Source organism: Symphalangus syndactylus, chromosome 18, assembly GCF_028878055.3.
Source record: "Symphalangus syndactylus isolate Jambi chromosome 18, NHGRI_mSymSyn1-v2.1_pri, whole genome shotgun sequence".
Taxonomy (NCBI): Eukaryota; Metazoa; Chordata; class Mammalia; order Primates; family Hylobatidae; genus Symphalangus; species Symphalangus syndactylus.
In genome coordinates, this window is record NC_072440.2 from 59251697 (window position 1) to 59265472 (window position 13776).

General features: G+C 43.7%; 1 protein-coding gene and 1 long non-coding RNA gene across 6 annotated transcripts in view; one reads left to right on the forward strand and one right to left on the reverse strand.

Moving 5' to 3' along the window:
* TTC28 (tetratricopeptide repeat domain 28) overlaps nt 1–9149 on the forward strand; it is a 755749-nt gene extending 746600 nt beyond the window's left edge. For all 5 annotated transcript variants that reach the window (XM_055252441.2, XM_055252442.2, XM_063623363.1 and 2 more), the window contains 2 exons: nt 1811–1918; nt 3319–9149. In XM_055252441.2, coding sequence (XP_055108416.2) covers nt 1811–1918; nt 3319–4949 — 1739 coding nt within the window. In that variant the 3' untranslated portion in view covers nt 4950–9149. The remainder of the gene's footprint in view (nt 1–1810; nt 1919–3318) is intronic.
* The window catches only part of LOC129467737 (uncharacterized), a 92622-nt gene that overhangs the window by 24096 nt on the left and 54750 nt on the right, over nt 1–13776 (reverse strand). Inside the window, exons 2-3 of the long non-coding RNA XR_010117113.1 lie at nt 3594–3642; nt 816–1478 (exon numbers count right to left, since the gene is read on the reverse strand). This is a non-coding gene — a long non-coding RNA (uncharacterized lncRNA). The remainder of the gene's footprint in view (nt 1–815; nt 1479–3593; nt 3643–13776) is intronic.

Below are 13776 nucleotides of genomic sequence, written 5' to 3' on the forward strand. Positions count from 1 at the left end.
CATTTGCAACCTTTATGGCCTTTTGACGTACAGCTCGGGGAGGACAGTGGTGTGCGGCAGGCCTGTCATCTGGAGAGAGGTGGCTGGCTTGCTCCCAGGGCTCCAAGGCTCCAAGAAATGTCCCCTTTCCAGTCCTCAGCAATAAGCACACACCTTCACAACCCAGCATGGGCTGTCAGAGATGGAGAGGACTCCGTTCTGAGCAACCCCATTTAAATCATTTTGGTAAAAGTAGAGGTTTCTAATGGAAGCATTACATTGATACTATTCATTATTGGTTTTTAATGCTGAGTTCTCTGAGTATGTCTTGCTTTCAGGGGCTATTTACTTTCAAATTCAGAGAGGAAAATGTCCCAAAGCGACCAGAATGCTCCTCTAGTGAACCTAATTCCTAAGGGAATGATAGTGATAGTCTCCAAATCCCCGAGTACAAGTCACAAGGCTGGCTGCCTAGATAGAGAGAGGGAGGGGTTTCTCCTTTGGTGAATGTGCTATTGCTGAGTCATGACACACAGCATGCTGACAGTAACATTGTGTACTATGGGCCCCCTTACTTTAACACTGTGAGGTCAGAGGAGAGGGTGTGGCATCGTAGGTACCCAGCACTTTGCAGTGTTGTCAGGGCTCAGTGATCTACCCAATGCTCTCAATGCAGGGACTAGGGATCCTGAGTGAAGATTTTCAATGCTGAAGACTCGTCGGGCCCTAAATTCTTGCTTTGTGGTCCCCGTCTATATTAGTCTGTTCTTACATTGGTATAAAGATACCACTCAAGACTGGGTAATTTATAAAGAAAGGAGGTTTAATTGACTTACAGTTCTGCATTGCTAGGGAGGCCTCAGGAAACTTACAATCATCATGGCGGAAGGCGAAGGAGAAGCAGGGACCTTCTTCACAAGGTGGCAGGAGAGACAGCACAGGAGAAATGCCAGACACTTATCAAACAATCAGATCTCGTGAGAACTCCCTCACTATCATGTGAACCGATCCAATCACCTCCCACCAGGTCCTTCCCTCGACACCCAGGGATTACAATTTGAGATGAGATTTGAGTGGGGACACAGAGCCAAACCATGTCGTCTGTGGCCATAGCATCTGCACTTGGCTTCTCCCCAGGGAGACATACTTGCTGGTGTCCCTATAATGTCTCTTAATGTGTCTAAGTACCACGTCCCCAGCTTGTTAGCCAGCCTCTTGCTCAGGAAGCTCCATGCCCTGTGTTACACCTGCTCTGAGTCTCATTAGAATCCTTAGAATTAGGGAGCAGCACCCCTGGGCTTTGGCAGAGGCAGAGAAGTCACTGCAGATTCCCCATTGTCAGTGCTCATTTCAAAGCCCACGGGGGCAGACACTGAACATGCATGAAGGCATTGTCTTTGCTCTTGAGAAACTTCACCTTACCAGCTTTAAATACTTCTCTCAATGCTGAATGGAGTGGCCAGTTTTTGTCCTGGACAGTCTTTATATAGACTGTACTTCTGTGAAAAAAATGGAAAAAAAACATGTGAGTGAGCCTTACTGAGTTCTGGTCCATAATGCTTTCCGTGAAGGGACAGAGGAGAGCCAGGCAGTGAGAGCCACACACACGCCAAATGGGGGCTGCATAGAGTGGATGTTCTGGGTGGGGCAGCCCGACCCCTCTGCCACATGACCGACCTCTGTGCAGACACGGGGAAGCCCCGGGCCCAAATGCTTGCTAAAGGGCCTTGCAGGCAGTCCATGAAGTTGCACAAGGAGCCCTATAGCGCTCATGTTCAAGATCTGGAATCTTCCCGAAGGAAGCAGATGCTTATATTCTTTGTTCCTCTAGGTTTTGATCTCTGTGAAGTTGGTCAGGAGGAAGTAGTCCTGAAAACCGGGAAGCAAGCTAATCGACGGACCGTGCACTTCGCGCTCCAGTCCCTGCTGTCTCTGTTTGGTAAGAGCCTGCCCTCAGACCAGTTCTCCACCAGGGCCTGCCATGCTCTCCCTGGGGGCTGACACCAGCACATACATTTTGGGAAGCAGAAGAAAAGTGAATCAACATTTTTTGTGTATGTTAGGGAACAGTTAGGGAGTATTCAGGAGCAGGAAACAAAAACTCCTTGCTCTCATGGAACTTGGAATGTACGAGGTGCTGCCACGTGCTCAAGGAGGACAAGGGACTGGAAGTGAGAAGGTGGTGGCAGAGCAGACGGGAACGCGGCAGCAGGTGTGCCTGTCCTCTGTGGGGCCACGGGGCCTGACGGGAGCGGACACTCAGGTCATGTGGGCCTGGGAGATTTCCAGGCCCTGGGGACACACCCAGCCCGACTGATGTTCTTAAGTGCCCAGCTGGCTACAGTGGGAAGAGCAAATGCTGGCTTGGAAGGTGGTTATGGTTTGCAGGTAGAACCAACGGGGTCTGCAGAAGGTCATGACAGATGGGTCAAAGTGGTATCCTGTTTTTTTTTTTTTTTTTTTTTTGGAAGAACTGCCAAAATGTGATTGCCCTCTGCTGAGGTCAGGAAAGTGGCAGGAGGAATGGGCTTGAGTTCCATCTGGGACACATTCGGTTTGGGGATATCCATTAGGCATCCATGCAGGCAGCTGGTATGTGAGTTTGGAGTTCAGGGGAGAGGTCAGCCTGGAGACAGAAACATGCATGGCGTCACCCGGGGTGCATGCGGGTCGCAGGGGAAGAGGATTGTGTCCTGTGGGCATTCCAGGGTTCAGAATGACAAGGATGAGGAGGGGCCTGTGGAAGAGGGGTTGGTGAGGGCAGGGTGTGTCTCACTGCAGAACTGAGCAGTGGACTCTGGATTTGGCAGTGTGGACCTCATTGGTGACCTTTATAAGAATGATAGGGACTAAAACCTGAATGGAATAAGTTGAGAGAATGGGGGAGAGGCAGTGTGGAGAGCGAGTGTAGATGATGCCAGAGGGACTTGCTGGGATGGAGCTGGAAAGGAGGGCAGGAGATGTCACAGACTGCTCACATGCCGCAGCTGAGCAAAGGGCCCCCACCCCAGGAGCACGGCCGGCCCTGCTCAGAGGAAGGCCAATACAGGGTCGTGCTGCTTACCCTGACCCCACATGTGACAGGGAGCAGAGTGGAGATGGGCCATGGTGGGTCTGGGATGGGTGTGGCTGTGAGCTCTCCTAGAGTGATTTTGTCCCTATGTTAGATTTACTTTTTCTAAAGGACCATGTTTTTGAGGATTGTAAGATTAGTATGAGTAGCTCTTGCATAATTCTTTGCTAGCTTCTATGCATATAAAGATGTTGTAAATTTTGAAAGAAAAGTCAAAACCATACAGAATTCTAACTGCCCTTTGGGCCCTTGTGTTTTGTGCTTAGATTCTACTGAGCTACCGAAGCGCCTCAGCCTCGACAGCTCCTCCTCCCTGGAGTCTCTTGCTTCTGCTCAGTCTGTTTCCAACGCCCTGCCCTTGGGCTACCAGCAACCCCCCTTCTCTCCCACCGGTGCGGACAGCATCGCCTCAGACGCCATCTCTGTGTACAGTCTGAGCTCCATTGCCTCCTCAATGAGCTTTGTCTCCAAACCCGAGGGTGGATCAGAGGGTGGAGGCCCCGGAGGACGGCAGGACCATGACCGGTCCAAGAACGCTTACCTGCAGAGATCCACCTTGCCTCGGAGCCAGCTGCCTCCCCAGACCCGCCCTGCAGGCAACAAAGATGAAGAAGAATATGAAGGGTTTTCTATCATCAGTAACGAGCCCTTGGCGACCTACCAAGAAAACCGAAACACATGCTTCTCACCAGACCACAAACAACCCCGACCTGGGACAGCCGGAGGCATGAGAGTCTCGGTGAGCTCCAAAGGGAGCATCAGCACTCCAAATTCTCCAGTGAAAATGACTCTGATTCCCAGCCCCAACTCACCCTTCCAAAAGGTGGGAAAACTAGCAAGCTCAGATACAGGAGAATCAGACCAGTCTAGCACAGAAACGGACAGTACCGTGAAATCCCAAGAAGAAAGCAACCCAAAACTTGATCCACAAGAGTTAGCCCAGAAAATTCTAGAGGAGACACAGAGTCATCTCATTGCGGTGGAGCGTCTTCAGAGGAGCGGCGGCCAGGTGAGCAACAGTAATAACCCTGAAGACGGCGTTCAGGCGCCCAGCAGCACTGCTGTCTTCAGAGCATCAGAAACGAGCGCGTTCAGCAGGCCTGTTCTCTCCCATCAGAAGAGTCAGCCATCACCAGTCACTGTTAAACCAAAGCCCCCAGCCAGGAGCTCCTCCCTGCCCAAAGTGAGTTCCGGATATAGCAGCCCCACCACCTCAGAGACGTCCATCAAAGACAGCCCGAGCCAGCACAGTGGCCGGCCATCGCCCGGCTCCGACTCACAGACTTCCCAGCTGGACCAGCCTCTCTTTAAACTGAAGTACCCCAGCTCTCCTTACAGCGCTCACATTTCCAAATCACCAAGGAACATGTCCCCAAGCTCCGGCCACCAGTCTCCTGCTGGCAGTGCACCCTCCCCAGCTCTCTCCTACTCCTCAGCCGGATCTGCTCGCTCAAGTCCAGCAGACGCTCCCGACATAGACAAACTGAAAATGGCAGCCATTGATGAAAAGGTGCAGGCTGTCCATAACCTGAAGATGTTCTGGCAGAGCACACCCCAGCATTCCACAGGGCCAATGAAGATCTTCCGGGGAGCTCCTGGCACGATGACTTCCAAAAGAGATGTCCTCAGTCTGTTGAATTTGTCACCACGGCACAGTAAGAAGGAGGAGGGAGTGGATAAGCTTGAACTGAAGGAGCTGTCCCTGCAGCAGCATGATGGAGCTCCACCGAAAGCCCCTCCCAACGGACACTGGCGCACCGAGACCACCTCGCTGGGCACACTGCCGCTGCCCGCCAGCCCTCCCGCCGCAGTCCCTGCGTGCCCTTTGAGACTTCCTTCTGGAAATGGCTACAAGTTCCTGTCCCCAGGAAGATTTTTCCCTTCTTCCAAATGCTAAAGCATCTTTTATACCCACTGACTCTGAGCAGCCCGCAGATGGGGGCCTGGCGTTTGCTTCGGCCGTTCCCTGAGTGCAGTCCCCCCACAGCCACCAGCACCCTCATGATGCTGTGCTCTCTGGGCGAGGGGCACCACCACGTCCAAAGGCTGCCACACACACTGGTGGCTTTTCTGGGCCATATTCACCAAAAGCCGGGACTTCTGTGGGGCTGGTACAGGAGGCTCACTTCACCAAATGTTTGTTTACCTTTGAACTCCCTGCTTCTCATCTTTGATATGATTCTTCACCAGGATTTTGTACAAAAATGATCATGGTTCTGGGGTGGGGAGAGGAAAGGGAGCACATATTTTGCTAAGAGGTATATATGCAGTACCTTTTATACACAGAAATACAAATAGAGCTTTTTCTAAGGCTTTTGGTTGCTGGTTGGGGGTGGGATATATGAAATTTCAGTTGAATTCTACAGGAAAGTGTTATATTAGCCAAAAACAGAAAAATGGTTTTTAAAATGCCAATGATTTGTAATTAAATTGTAGCAATTTTGGTCTCATGATTGATTGATTGATAGTGTAATATCTCAGCAACAATGCAATAATTCACATTGAAACAGCGCTTCCATTCTGAACTCTGCTCTGCAAATGTCCTTTGGGTCCTGCTGTCAACCAAACTTGAATTTTCTTAAAAAAAAATTATGTAACTCTTATCCAGGCATTTTAGAACTATGCAATTGTGATTTAAAATGCAACTTTGTGCTTTTAAAACATTATTGACCTTTTTTGTACATGGATAAACAACTTGGTTTTATTATCAATAGTACTTTGCATTTATAGCTATTATTTTTAAAAGCTCAAAAAGTTTTTTAAAATGTCAAATTTTGAATAGTCATCAATAAGTAATTATCAAGTTTGGAAGGAAAGGTTGAAATGACTCAGTTTCCTTATAAGCAAAAAAAAAAAAAAAAAAAAAATTTCCATGGCTAACTAGATTTAACCAGAATCCCGCCTTCCAGCTCCTGTTCCCTTTTATTAGCTGCTGAATTATTTTATTCTCTTTTCCCAACTCCAGGTCCCTCAGTTGTCTTATATCTAAATCCGTTGGCAGGTCCCCACAATCCCAGCACCTGCCTCTGTGAGCTGCCCCCAGGCCCTCCCCTTGGCCCTAGCCAGCCTCCTGTGCTCCTGCTGTCTGAAGGACTGGCCCCTCCCCCACCGCTGAAGCCACACATCCAGATCCTAAGCAACAGGGCCTTTTGCTGGGATGGATGCCCGGATTATGGCCAACCGGGAAGAGAGAGATGTATCTTAAAAAGTGGAGGTGGACTTCTCCTACAGCTCTGACGGTAACTTAAATTGTTGCCAGCTTGAGGCAAGACAAGGGAATCATCTAGTTAGGGGTAACCATTAATTTATTTTATAAAGAAAGGAAATGCTGAAAGTCGTATTAGTACTGAGTTTAGTTGGAGAATTTAGATAAGTATCTTTTAGGTAATTCTAAAATTAAAATCCTACCCACCTCACTACAGGGTTCCTCATGAAGGTGGGCGGCCACCTGGCCTGGGCCACCAGCAGCACATGGAGCAGACCTGAGGGGCCTGGCAGGGAGCACTGACCTCAGGATCCCCAGGTGGGGGTTTTAACCATGGGTGGGATCTCAGCTCTGAGCATACACTGACAATCTCACCTGTTCCTCAGTGTACTCCTCTGAAAAGAAGAAAGGATAATATTTATCCAATCTGTGTTCTCCTGAGCTCCATCCTAGGGGTTTTTAATTTAACCAACAGCCATGTTGACAAAAGCCAACAATAAGCATGTCTTATTCTAGCCCTGATCCCAACACTGAAAGCGAAGTACTTTATAAAGAAGCCAGCAATTATGAGGGTTTCTTTATGTTAGTAGGGGAAAAAATGGTAATAAAAGTACCAGTGTAGCAAGTGAAGACCAAATTTATAGCACTGTGCATTAGATAGCAAAATCAGGTTCTTAATAATGAAAAGTAAACCTCAAGTTTCTAAATCCATATGCAGATGGTTAGGCTGTCCCTCTCTTAGCAAATCTCTCAGCCTCCTTCTTTCCCAAGTGCCAAGGATCCCTGGAGTAAAGCTCTGGGGTCTGTGCTCTCCTTCTGTGAGAGGAAGGGTGCGGCCCTATTTGCCCCTCTCTAGCAAACACCCCCCCCACCCTGCCACTTCCTGTGGTTATTGAGCCAGCTAGGAGTTACTCATGGACTCTAACCTGGTTTTAGTCCCATGTACATTGTTGTTTTAGGTTTCATATTGAAGAGCCAAATGGTTTATGTGGTTTTATTCTGTCTTAAATATAAGTTTCAAGGAAGGGAAAACAAAAGTGATAAAATGATAGAACAGTCTAGAGGCCACTGTAAAGTCACCGCCACTTTATGTGTATGTCAGTCTTCATGTTCCTGTATGAGTAAAATGGATGTAAAATCATAAAATCACAGTGAATGTTTCAGGCTACACTGAAAAAAGTATGCACTTAGAATTAAGGGAAATTGTATAATTCAGCAAGATTTCTTTGTGTAGATCAGGGTTGGCAACTATGACCCACAGGCTAAGTCTGGTCAGCGGTCTGGTTTTTCACAGCCATGAGCTAAGTTACCTTTTTAAAGGGTTATATAAGTAATTACATAATATTCTTGATTTTGCCTTTGGCCCACACCACATAAAATATTCAAATATTCAATACCTGGCCTTTTTTTTTTTTTTTTTTTTGAGACAGAGTCTCGCTCTGTCGCCCAGGATAGAGTGCACTGGCACGATTTCGGCTCACTGCAACCTCTTCCTCCTGGGTTCAAGTGATTCTCCCTGCCTCAGCCTCCTAAGTAGCCGGGATTACAGGCACCCACTACCATGCCCTGCTAATTTTTGAATTTTTAGTAGAGATGGGGTTTCACCATGTTGGCCAGGCTGGTCTCGAACTCCTGACCTCAGGTGATCCGCCTGCCTTGGCCCCCCAAAGTGCTGGGATTACAGGTGCGAGCTACCGCACCCGGCCAATACCTGGCCTTTTAAGAAGTTTGCTGACTCCTGGTATGGATGACAGAAAATGGAATAACGTTTTGTTTCTCCAGTCTAGGAAGAGCAAGTCAGGTAGTGGATAGACTGACTGGCGTCCGGGGAGCCCAGGGTATGTGAGGGCCATGTGGATGGAAACAAATGCCTCCTGCATAGCCCTTGGCTCTTCGTCCCACTTGGGAGGAGTCCATGGATGTAATATTTACAAAACAATTTTTTGCTTACCATTTGCAGAAAGCATTGCATATGTTTCCTTTTAGCTCAGGAAACTGGCATGCCCCACCCTCTGCTACTCCATCAGATGTAAATACAATGATGATAAGCCGTACAACTCCCCTCTCTTAGAAACCTCAGCAGGACCACAGAGCAAGGGAGTCAAAGCTTTCTTAATTTTCTCCAGTAAATGACTCAACTAATTTGATTTTTTAAATTAAGTCAAAATACCAAGAGAAAAATTGCTACTAAAACTTACATTTTGATCCACACTGATGTGCAACACAAAATGAAATAGTTTTCACCTCCATTCCATTTTTTAAAAATTCACGGTCCACACTGAAACTTGCTGGGTTTTAGCAGGAGATAAAGGTGCCACCTATGCTGTCCTGACCCTGCTCTCTCTGTCCCAGTGACGCTGCAGCACATGATCATTGCAGCCAGTCCCTGGCCCGTGCCGATTCTGCCATCTCCCAGCCACACACACTTGCAGACCCACAAGAAGAACTGTAGCCTTGATAATTTCAGTTCAGGTTGGAAAAATGCCATGCAATAATCTGGTTTGCTTTCAGTAAGTAGGCAACAAGTGAAAACTGTATAATTTTCATCACCTATTCTGCTGTTCTATCTAAAATGAGTGTACCTGTGGTTTGTGAACTGGGCCCTTGTTTGTGCCAGATCCTTCAAAGATGTTCCCTGTCAGGACACCTGTGGCCCTGCCCCTCCTCAGACACCTTCCCACTGGCATTCACGTTCCTTATATGCAGTGTTAGCCATCTTTGGCCTACGCGGACTTTTTTTGTAAATTACAGTTTCCAGACATTAAACTTTTTATATTATGAAATTTACCATGTAAAAAGAACTTCATATTTTTATTGAGATTGCTAAGGCACTTGGCCTTCCTCCTTTGTGATTTTCAGTGTCTATTAAAGCATGAGTTCCCTCAGTTTTAAGTGCTGTATCTGGATCACTTTCTCTACTCTTTCCACACTGTCTAGGTTTCTTTGCAGTACACGGAGTGGCCGTGTGTCATCACTGAGCACGTATCTCTCTCGTTTTAACCCCATCTCTACACCATAGCCTCACATCCGCCAGGCAGACAGCATGACCGTGCATGCAGCAGAGCTGTCCCGCATGTCTCTGGTCTGGGGGCACTGTCGGTGGGGGGTGATTTAGACGCTACTCATAGTTGGAGGGCCAGAAAGTTCTACAGTTGAATACGTATTTTGACAAACAAAAACAGAGTTCATCACCACCAGATCCCTATATCATCTAACAAAACTTCCAAGGTAGTATTTCAGAAAGAAGGAAGATAATTCTATATGCAAAAGTGTGAGAAGCATGAAGGAATAGTGAAGAACTGGGTAAATGTGCATAAATGAACACAAATATTGCCTTTATAAAAACAGTAATGTCTCATTTGGCTAACAAAAAATACTAGACAATAATATGTAAAACATGGGAGTTAAAGTGCTGTAAGTTTAGGAACAAATTGTAGATTATTTTTAGAGTAAGTTAAATATATGTAGTTACACACACACAAATTGAAGTAGAGGGTTATACTTCCAAACTCGATAGTGGAAGAGAAACAGATTCATTTTGTAAAACCCTGGTTGATGTAAAGGAATAGAAAAAGGAAGGAACAACAAAAACCATCTAAAAGGCAGGACAAATATAAGATGAAATTAATTGTACATTTTCAAATAACTAAAAGTATAATTGGATTGTTTGACACACAAAGGATAAATGCTTGAGGGGATGGACACCCCATTCTCCATGATGTGATTATTATGCATTGCACGCCTGGATCAAAACATCTCACGTGCCCCATAAATATATACATCTACTGTGTTCCCACAAAAATTAAAATTAAAAAATAAGACAAAAGAAAAATATCAGTAATCATTATAAATGTAAGTGAACTAAACAATTAACCAGCAAATTGGCAGATGATGGCAATAAGCCACATGCTCTTTAAAAGGCTATATGCTATTTGAAAAGAAAACCACCAAAGCATAAATGGCTGATAGTAAAAGGATTGGCAAACTAGATATTAAAATAAGAGGCACTAATACAAATGAAGATCCACTTCCTAATGATAAACTTAGCAAAAAGGCAAAATTCTAAATTTATATGCAGCTAACTACATAGCCTCCAAATTCATGAAGAAAATTAGCAGAACTGCAAGTTTGAAAAAACATCATAATGGGAGGTTTTAAGCCACTACTCTCAGTAATTGACAGATCAAGCAGACGAAAAGTTAGAATGCATGTGCTAGGTTTAAACAACTCTGTGAACAGGAGAACCCAGTCTCGGATAGTGAATCCACGGTCTTCACTTGCACACATGGAATATTTCATGAAAATAGACCATGCACAGGCCACATAGCAAGTCTCAGCAAATATCGAAGAATTACTACCACATAATCAGAGCACAATACAATTAAGTCAAGCATCAATAACAAGAGGATCACTAAAAAGTAGCCAATCACTCAGACATTTTAAAATGGACCACATAGCATATGACCCATGGAAGAACTCAAAATAGAAATGGGAAAATACAATATATGAAAACAGGTGGATGCCTCCAGATCTACCTTGGGAATGTCTGAGGTTTTCTTTTATTAAAGACAGTGGTGTTTGTTATTTATTCTATACTCGCCTAGAATTTGCACAGTAGATTACAAACATTATCACTTTCACCCAATAAAATAAAATTACAATTATTTTTTTTCTGCTTACATGGTATTTTCAGAAAATGTATACATTATATTATAAAGAAAATTAATTTATAATTCCATAAAACTAGTGGAATACAACATTAAAGAAAAATTTATATCCCTAAATGTTTATATTCAAGGGTAATATTTAAATTATGTAACTGCAAGAGCCCCAAGCGACAAAGAAGGACACTGGTGCTGTGATGCTAGAGTACTGAGGTATGTTAGGAAAAAACAAAAACTACTTACTGAGCTAGGTGACCAATTCAAGAAGTTAGAAAAAGAATAATATATCCAGAGGGAAAATAAAAGAGGGAATAAGAAAGGTCAGAAACAAAAGAAGACAATATAGAAGGTTAAGAAGGGCAAAGTTTGCCAAGAAGACACGTACACTGATTTCTGGGAATGGTAATCGTGTGTGTGAGTCAGAAAGAAAAAGGGAAGGAAAAGGGGCTTTCTAAAGATGCAGCAGAGATCAAAGAATAAGAAAACGCTACGAACGATTTTATGCCAATATATATAAAAATACAAAATAATGCCTTTCAGGGTCCAGGTGCATACATGCAGTGGAGGTAACTAGAAATGCTGGAAATGAGGGCTTTCAAATGCGGGAGTGCTACTGTTGTGTCGGAGGGAAGGCGGTGGAATTAGTGTCAGGAGCGGTATGTGGGCGACTTCAACTGCAAAGCACTGTGACTTACAGTAACTCTACTTGTTTATATATCTGAACTACTTCATAACAAATTTAAGAACAAGTGAAAAATATTATTAGCAATTATACAATAATAGATTATACAAACTTTTAGAAAAAGACATTAAAAGTTTTGAAAAAAGATAAAATGCCAAAATTGATGTAAGAAGGAAAAGAAACTTAAACTAAAATGGTAATCACAACTCTTTGCCCTTACCCAACTCTCCAAAAAATAACAGGGCCAGGTGGTTTTACATGTATTTCACCAAACTTTTAGGAGTTTTTTTTTTTTTTCAGCTAATCTCTCTCTTTTCAAAATGAACTGTTTAGAAAATATAAAATGATGTCCAAATCATTTCATGATGCTATCCTTAATTCTGAAACCAATGAAGAGTATAGGAAAACAATAGGACCATTCCACGTGTGCACCTAGACATAAAAATCCTAAAGAAAATATTGGCCATTAAATCTCTGCATTTTATTATTTATTTACTTTTAGAGATGGGGCTCTCGCTATGTTGCCGAGGCTGACCTCAAACTCCTGGGCTCAAGCAAGTCTCTTGCCTCAGCCTCCTGGATCAGCTGAGACCTCAGGCATGCACCACTGCCCCCAGCAAACCTCTATATTTTGAAAACTAAGAAAACACAAACTGAAAAGTGGATCTATGTGTTAATGACTTGGGAGTGTTGGTCTTTGCTAATATACACACAACTGGTATTCCTAAGGGACCAGAGCTCTGGCCCTAAATGGATACCTATAAACACATTCATATGCGGAAAACCTTATAATAAGCATGAAATTCTGGAGAACATTATGACCCTGAGAACTGGGGTGGATGATTTCTATGGTTTACACTATAATTATACAAGAGGCAAAATCTATTATCTTCCCATTATAATAAAATTTGTATGTCAATGTAAAGGGAATTCCAAGTGGTTCTACCATTTCTTAAGACACAGTATAAGAACTATACCCTGCTACTGGTGTTAAAGTAGACTTTTACTTTAGTATAATACAATAATCTACAGACTACATCTAAATATGAAAGGTTAATGAGACATAATGCAAGGATTTATGAGCACAATAGTGTGGGCCCCAATACTTTAGGAAATCCAATTTATGTTCCCTGTTACTGCTAAAGAATTTGCATATTCCATTGTAGAATACATATTTTGTTGGACACGTCCTTTGAAGGAGAGAATGGCCCTTAATGAAGATTTGATTCTGTGCTTCAGGATCTCAGTTGACAGCTACTACGATAGATGGTTACAAGTAGGACTGCTCTTAGCTATTGCAGCTACTTTTAGGATTCTAATGCTTGATTTATAGTCACTTTGTTGTGTTGCTTTTAACCTCAGATATTCTGGACAGGGGTTGCAGCTTGGTACCTTCCTCTATTTAAAGCCTTTCTTTAACTTTCCCAGTGAGCATGCATGCTTACAGCCTCTAATACTCCTAAATAATGGCAAACAGCAGGGAACTGACAGGCTAATGCTGCATCCACTCCAGCAAATGAGGCCAAACATCTGGAGCCAAACACATTAAAGGGACACGTTGGCATTAAGGAAACACTTTGCTTCTCAAATGAATTTCATCCAATCTCAAGATATTTATTAAATTTGTAGCAATTATGCATTTGGGCTTCAGGGAATAATAATATTCTTAAGTATATAAATATTGTCAATATATTTACTTAAAATAAAAAGTTTTAAACTTTAAATCCCAGGAGCAGAACTCAAAGTCTATACTTTTAGTTAATTAAGACAGGTAAAGGGATTTGAATTCTGATTTGCCTGGTAGCATTTTGCCAACAGTCTTTTTTTTTCCTATACAGATCTTCTTGAAGTACAGCCATTTTCATTCTAAACCAAAAATGCAAAAGTAAAATAAAATTAATATGTGGTCAAAATGAAAAAGGCAGTTCTTATCTATGATTTCAAAAGTCATTCATTCCACAAATATTTGCTCAGAGTTTATGATAAGTAGAATGCAGCAAATAAAAAATAAGCAGAAAGTTAAAACAGGTGTTAGAAAATCCATAAAACAGGCCAAGCACAATGGCTCACGCCTTAATCTTAGCACTTTGGGAAGCCAAAACGAGGGAATTGCTTGAGCCCAGGAGTTCGAGACCAGCCTGGGCAACATGGTGAAACCCTGTCTCTACAAAAA